The sequence below is a fragment of the Mycteria americana genome, chromosome 17 (assembly GCF_035582795.1).
Source record: "Mycteria americana isolate JAX WOST 10 ecotype Jacksonville Zoo and Gardens chromosome 17, USCA_MyAme_1.0, whole genome shotgun sequence".
NCBI lineage: Eukaryota > Metazoa > Chordata > Aves > Ciconiiformes > Ciconiidae > Mycteria > Mycteria americana.
The window spans coordinates 9,360,412-9,367,964 of record NC_134381.1 but is presented as its reverse complement, the minus strand read 5'-3'; the positions used below and the strand labels follow the sequence as shown (position 1 = coordinate 9,367,964).

The 7,553-nt window shown below is 43.0% G+C and overlaps 1 protein-coding gene across 1 annotated transcript; it reads left to right on the top strand.

The window, feature by feature from the left end:
* Window positions 1–1,354: 1,354 nt before the first annotated feature.
* LOC142418239 (globoside alpha-1,3-N-acetylgalactosaminyltransferase 1-like) lies at window positions 1,355–6,626 on the top strand. Its single transcript, XM_075519798.1, is given in 5 exon segments — window positions 1,355–1,423; window positions 1,522–1,557; window positions 3,649–3,783; window positions 4,239–4,451; window positions 4,453–6,626. Coding segments are annotated over 5 exon segments (891 nt in total). The 5' UTR covers window positions 1,355–1,376; the 3' UTR covers window positions 4,913–6,626.
* The last annotated feature ends 927 nt before the right edge of the window (window positions 6,627–7,553 follow it).

Below are 7,553 nucleotides of genomic sequence, written 5' to 3'. Positions count from 1 at the left end.
ATGGAAAAGTGCACTACTTCCCATATTATCTTCCTTGCCCAGAATCTTGTAAGTATCCCATTTTGTATTTAATTAATAACACAGATCATTGTTACAGGAGCTGTACTTCACTGACAGTATAAGCAGTTATTAACAAGTAGTCACTTGTTCTTTATTTTATGAATCTATAATTAGTCACTCTCTTAAAACAAAATGGTAATAATGCAACCTTTTCCGCTTTAGTCTGCTTGCCCTTCAGGACAGCTCTGTATTTGTACAGCGTGAGTGAGGCCTTGTTTGTTGTGGGTGACAGAGACCATGACTAACAGGTTAACATTGGCTTTATTATCAGGGTGTAATCACACACGTGCACATGTACACACAGGATCTCGCTGTGCTTTGAGATGTGGATTAAGTATCCCAGCTCGCTAGATGGAGAAACATAAGTCAGAGAGGTGAAATGAACAATTGTATAAGGAGTTTTGGCAGAGTTAGGAATAACCTCCAGTCCCCTAATCGTGTTCATCTTCTTCACTCTACAATCTGTGCTTTCCACTCACTTTGTGAATGTATTTGTGTTATGGCAGCACTTGAGTCGTGGACCAGAGGCCTGCTCTGAGTAAAATGAAAGGGTTGCTGCTTCTCCAGAAATCTTACAGTTTAAGGAGTCAGCTTCATTGTGTGGTGCAAACTAATGTACAGTTAACTGACTTAGCATGGGTCCTAAAAGCTATGTCAAAGCTGCATAAAAGAGAACTTACACTGTGGAGGAGCAGGGTACATGGCCTAAGTGACTTCACTGCCATATCGGACCATAGCTGTAACATGACAAGCCTTGGCTTTTCCCATCCTTTATCATGACCTACTGATCTGGTGAAAACAAAACAAATGCAAATAGAAAAGATGATCTCTTATAGAGACATTTCTGATTATTTCAAGCCATTAAAAAACATTGTGTCTAGTAAGATGCTTATTTCTCTGAATGCTGTTTAAAGCGTGATATATTTCAGGTAGTTCAGCCCTCCAGGTGAACAGGAATAGTTATGCAGGGAGTGGAGCACATACATGACCAGTACTGGCAGTCCCCAACAAGCATGTCCTTCCCTAGAGTTTGAACCGTAAACTCTGATTTATGCACAGGCTCAGAGAGCTGCCAGGATCTCTCCATCCCTGTTCTGTTGTGTGCCTTGTTTCAAAACTGTTAATCGTCTGGCAGCCCTTGAAGGTGCATACAGGCAATGTCTAACTCTCTGTACCAGGCAGAGCAGTGTGCACAGCAACTGGAGCGAGGATTGGGACAGCTGTCAGTACAGCAGCAGGTCCTGAAGCTGAACCTGGTTCTTGTTTTAGGAAAAGCATTACAATCCCTTTCTTTTCCCACCCCATCATGCAGCTCCATGAAAGTCCAATATACAGAAGAGAAGCTAATCCAGCTTTTCCCCCAGTAAGTACTGGCTTTTTATTTCCCGACCTTTAAACTGCTGTTCCTCTCTTCCGGGCATATTCATGTATTATTCAGTAGATATTTCTTTGTTTTTACAGATTATTTTATCAGCAGCCAAGAGTGTTGGCTCCAAAGTAAGTTTCTTTGTTTGGACTTTGTTGTTTGTTTCTGCCGACTTTGGTTTGGGTGCTCGGTGACACAGTTTCAAAGTCCTGGTACACACAGAACAGTACCTAGTTCCAAGAGAAGTCTAACCATATGCGTATGTCTACAGCTATCTATGCTGATATAAGATTGCATTTAGTCACTGTATACTTGCTAACATACCTACTGTAAACACCCAGTTAATACATTAGCACACACACACAGCCTGTCTACATGGTTGCTGTCAGGAACTCTTTTTAAGAGATGGGAGATATATAATAGCTGGAAGACAGTGAGAAATTCCTTCTGGAACTGTGTTGTAGTTGTAACCAGCTGTGGGAGAGCTTTGAATCCATTTCAGGGTGAAATCAAGCAAGTGCCTTGTATGACCTTCAGCAATGGTTTCAGCTAACCTGCTGGATCTTACTCCGGAACAAATTGCAGGCACTCACACAGACAAGTCTCTATGAGAAGCAGTCAAACCAGTGAGTTTAAACAGACATGGAAGGTTTCAGGTAGCAGCAGCTAAGAAGTTACTTAGGCAAACGCTCCTTGTCAGGTCGTTTGTTGGCAGTCTCCTTTGGTCGAGCTCCTATGACCTGACTTATCTCTAGCAGTTCGCCTTCAACAGCCACCATTCTTTTGCACGTTAATAAACACACCCTGTTGGTACATATCTTTTTTTTTCCCCCTCCCCCTGCTATTTCAACAGGACGTGCTAGGACTGAATATTTCTCTCTTCCGTATTGGAATAAATTAATGTGCAAAATCAGCTAGTATACACTGGACTAAATGAGGAGAGAATCATGTAGCTTTTAGTGCTCTATGTCTTCTGAAGGGAGTTCACTTGCACGCACTGAGAGGATGCATACCATGGAAATGAGTCATTGGGAAAGCCAGTGCAGCCCTTTAAAATGAAATGAAAAAAAGCCTTGCTTAGAGAAACAAACTTGCAGGTTTCCTTCTCTCTCTCCCCCCCCGCACACCCCCCCCCCCCCAAAAAAAGGATGATCAACTCAGAAAGAGACCAGCTCAGTATATTTTCTACAAACCAAATTCTTCTTCCTGTATAATTTAATCTTCTAATCATATGCATTACTATAGGAGAGAGTGAAATTGTTATTCTCGTATCCACTCAGACTGGAAGTATTAGGTCTGGGTTGAAAGTGTACTGCTGCCTCAGCCATCAAACTACTCCCCACAGTCCCTTGCTTTGGTTTTTGTGCTATTATTGCCATGGGAGCGTGTCAGATGGGAGACTGCTTCAGCCTCCAAGTGTGGCCCTGTGCTGTTTATGACAAATTTCATTAGCAGAGTGCTACAGATCATGGTCTGGGGCAAATGTGAGTGGGCTAGGGTAAATTACACATCATAAACGACATCTTCTTTTAAAAAAGGTAAGAAAGAAACCCTGAAAACAAAGAAGACAGTTGAAATAGCGTGGCATAGCTGTAATAGGGCATAATCAGACTCTGCTGCATGTATATTCAATATTTCCACTACCCACACAGGAGATTAAGGATTTTCTATAACTTTGTCACACATTTGAATACTGGCTCACATACAGAATTTTAAATTATATCTGAATGTGTTAAAGCTATATATAAATACTGGAAAAACAAACTGTCATGCCGCAAGCTGTGTTTTAATAACACAGCAATGGGGTATATTTTTATAGTAATTTTCATATTATTACTTGTGTTTTAATCTGTATGTAGCGATCTACATCAGACTGATAGCAAATATGCATAGCTTCTCATTCTGTGAGTTCAGTGGTCATTAAACCCTCCTCAGCAGAGAAGTCCTTATGAGCTTAAATGAGATTTTAGCAGATCCTTGGAGTTTTGCCAATTCGTTAAACAGTGCTTAATTTCATCCAAGGAACTGAAATGTCCGTGCTTGGTAACCTTAAATAAGAGGTCAGGGAAAAGAATCTGAAGATAATACCATCCATAATGAGTTAATGCTGATACACACACTCTTCTTTTAGCTGCCTTTTTAGTGTTTCTTTCCCATTTACTGGCCTTGAAACCAAAAGGAACAGTTACATTTCATTAACATTCCCTTTTCTTTTCCGTCAGGTGTCAGGATGTGCTGATAGTCACACCATGGCTGGCCCCCATCATCTGGGAAGGAACCTTCAAATCTGAGATCCTAGACAGTGCCTGCAGGCCACTGCATCTCACCATATGGGTGACAGCTTTTGCCATTGGAAAGTAAGTGAACCACTCAGTGGGCACAGTTCTTGGGTTGATGTACTTCCTCTGTGGAAAGATAATTTTGGCTTTTCTTGTCCTCAGCAGAGCTGAAATCTGTCCCAGTCTGTAGTAAACTTTTATGCCCATGTATTGCGTCCATAATCATACAAGCCTACAAGTTAACAGACTCAGCACCCAAGGTACCTAAAGCACGGTCAGTATTTTTTAAAAACTAGCATGTGCCTTGGGAATTAGAACTGTAGATAGGTGGTTGGTTGGTCAAAGCAGGAATAATCTTGTTCCTTGTCCTCCACTATACTTTACCTATTGCATGTGTAGTATATGCATCCTTGCAGCAATAGCTAGTCAACACTCTTCATCCCTTGTCTGCTTCCATTCATTAAAGTACCTTTCATAATCCACCATGCATCCCCTTGTCTCTGCTGTGCTATTCACATGTTGTGTCTGCTCAGATACACAAGGTTTGGGGGCTGCTTCTTGGAGTCAGCAGAGAAGCATTTCATGAAAGGCTATCGGGTGAACTATTATATCTTCAGTGACAACCCTGAGAAAATTCCCAATGTCCAGCTGCAACCTGGATGAAAGTTTGTCATTGTCCTCATCAAGAAATACCCCAGCTGGCAAGAGATCACCATGCGCAGGATGGAGGCCATAAACAAGCACATAGGAGGTGGACTACCTCTTCTGCCTGGATGTTGACATGGTGTTCTACAATGCCTGGGGGCCTGAGACCCTGGGCGATATAGTAGCGGCCATACACGCTGGCTATTTCAATGTCCCTCGAAGCCAGTTCCCTTATGCGAGGAGGAGCTCTTCAGCAGCCTACATCCCTGATGGAGAAGGGGACTTCTACTAAGGAGGAGCTGTGTTTGGAGGGCTGGTGAAGAAAGTCTATGAGTTCACCAAGACTTGCCACATGACCATCCTGAAGGACAAAGCCAATGGAATCATGGCAGCCTGGCAGGAAGAAAGTAATCTCAACAGACCCGTCCTCTCCCACAAACCCCCCAAGGTGCTTTCTCCGGAGTATTTATGGGATGACAGGAAGCCAAAGCCCCCTGAAATTCACCTCATATGTTTTTCCACAGTGGATAAGAACTACAGAGATACGAGATTGACCATCTGATCCCTGCAGAGATGTCCTCCGCACAATCAAACCCACTGAGTATTAGCTCCCCCAGAACATGCCCCACCATGAATTTTTGTTCCCTGCGTGAACAAACTGAGAAAGGAACATGTGGATAGTTTCTCTGGAGAACAGGAGTCTCAAAGCATTTCAGAAGCAGCAGCCAAAGTGGAGGTGAGAATGAAAGGGTTTCTAGGTTCCTAATCTTTGTAAATACAAGCATCCCGTTTGAGGCTGCAGCACACAAAAAGGCATCCAAAAGGCCAGCTATCAAATGCAAGGCTGTTCTTATAGCAAGGCTGCAAATGCCTTTGCCTGAGTGTTTTCCTGAGGCCTAGCAGAAACTTAGCAAGATCAAAATGGTATTTGACATTCCTGTGGAGAAGAAGACCTAGAGTTTTAGTAAAGACCTTTTCACTTAAAAAAAAAAAAAAAATTTGCAGGGCAATAAATTTTCATACATTTTGATTTAAACTCACACCCTTTGTCAGGATCAGGAGGAAACTTGCGCTTGGAGCAAGTTATCCCTGATTAGTGTGCAGCAGGATTTCTTGGACCTTCTCAGCAGAGAGCTGGTGCCAGCCATTGCCAGTAAGAATCCTGGTCTGACAGGACAAATAGTGTGAATCCATATAGCAGTTATCTTCCACATTCCAATCTCTGTTTTGGAGACCTGAGTTTAGACAGAACTGGCACAGCTCAGAGCCAGACTGAACTTCTTTGGGTTTATTTCAGTCACAGATGTGTTCTGAACCTTTTCCCTGGTTCACATGTCTCTGTAGATCATGTAATCTTTTCCAACACAGAAAATCTGGTAGAGAGGTTCATGTTCCTATCCATTGCTTCAGTCCTTTCCAACTTTTCTAAGCTCCGTGAAATAAATTGGCTAGAACCTGCTGGAACTGACAGTAAGAGCTGATGCATTTCCAGCAAACAGGGTGATTTCATTTTATAATGAAATGCTCTAGTGAAACTGAGAGTTCATTCTAGAGCTGGAAGTAGGCTGGGGTTAACATCTTCTTTGCGTGAATGGGATGAGAAGCTGAACCAGGTGTTTTGCGGCCTTTAAAGCCTGACAGCTCACTCCGGTGAACAGGCGGCGGGGAGGGGTCCAAACACAGGGGAACAGCCACAGCTTGCCAACACAATGACTGCATAATTGTCAGCTGAGGTCACAGCATGGAGGTCCATGTGCCACCCCCCTTGCTGCAGCATGTCTGCTGTAAACATCTTCTCCGTTACCTCCCAAGGCACGCTACCAAAGGGCTGTGCAAGTCTGTGCCATGCTCATTTAATGTGAGCAGGGAGAGAGACCACAGGGAGCAGCAGAGAATGGCAGTGCTGTACGGCGCAGAGAGGAGAAGCAGGGGTGAAAGGGCTAAGCTGACTGTTTCTAAGGGAACAGTTTAAAAAAAAAAAAAAAAGAAAGAAAAAAGGCTCATTTGGCAGAGAGAGAGAAAAGGGGAAGAGGTGCCTGACTGTTCTTGTTTCTCTTGACATGAGAAAATTGCTGTACAGCAGTGTATCCAGTATTCAAAGCTTTAGGGCCCCACCACTGATTGCAGATGACTTAACGAGCCATTTCAGTCCTGTGTGAGCGGGCTGAAAATGGCACTTGCCAGTGTCATTGTAGGCATTTCATCTTCCAGAAGACTAATTAGAAAAGGTTTCACAGTACCCATAATATAGATAAGGTACACAAAATACCTCCAGCCCAAAATCCTTAGTGGCAGCTGGGTCTGTTGATTCATGCTTTATCCAACAAAGGGTCTACCCTATTATATTTTCTCCAGACTGTTCTTAGTGCTGTGGTGCTGGACAAAGACACCCCTCTACATAACTAAACCAGGACTGAATCGCCTGTGAAGATGTCTATGTTTGGTAACCAGGCACATCATCTAAGCCAAAAGGGTGAAGAAAGATCCTTATCCAAATATTTCCAAAAAGATATATTCCCACCAAACCCGGGATTAATACTGTATATTTCTTATTTGTAAAACAGTTGTGTCCGAAGGCCATGACTGAAACTAGGGTCTCATTATGCCAGTTGCTATATGTATGCATATGGATTCTTTTACAAGCCAGAAGGAACTGTCTAGTCTGATCTGCACAGGACAAGTCACATAATTTTATCTCCTAATGTCAGTATCAAGCTCACAATACGTAGCTGGGCTGTGCTAGATCTCTTAGAAAAGCATTCATATCCAGTAAAAACATGAAGTGATACAGCAGCCACAAATCCATAGATCAGCTGTGCCAATGGCTAACTCTCCTTATGCCTTAATTCTGCTGTAAATTGGTCTGCGTTTGCAGCCTGTGTTTGCAGCCATCGGGCTTCATTCTGCCATACTAAATTACTTGAATTCCTGTGCAGATATTCATAGCCTATACTAAATCCACCATGGGAGGAAGTTCTCCACCACAAATCACAGAATCACAGAATCACAGAATCATATAGGTTGGAAAAGACCTTTAAGATCATCGAGTCCAACCATAAACCCAACACTACCAAGCCCACCACTACACCATGTCTCTAAGCACCTCATCCAAACGTCCTTTAAATACCTCCAGGGATGGCAACTCAACCACTTCCCTGGGCAGCCTGTTCCAATGCTTGATAACCCTCTCGGTGAAGAAAAAT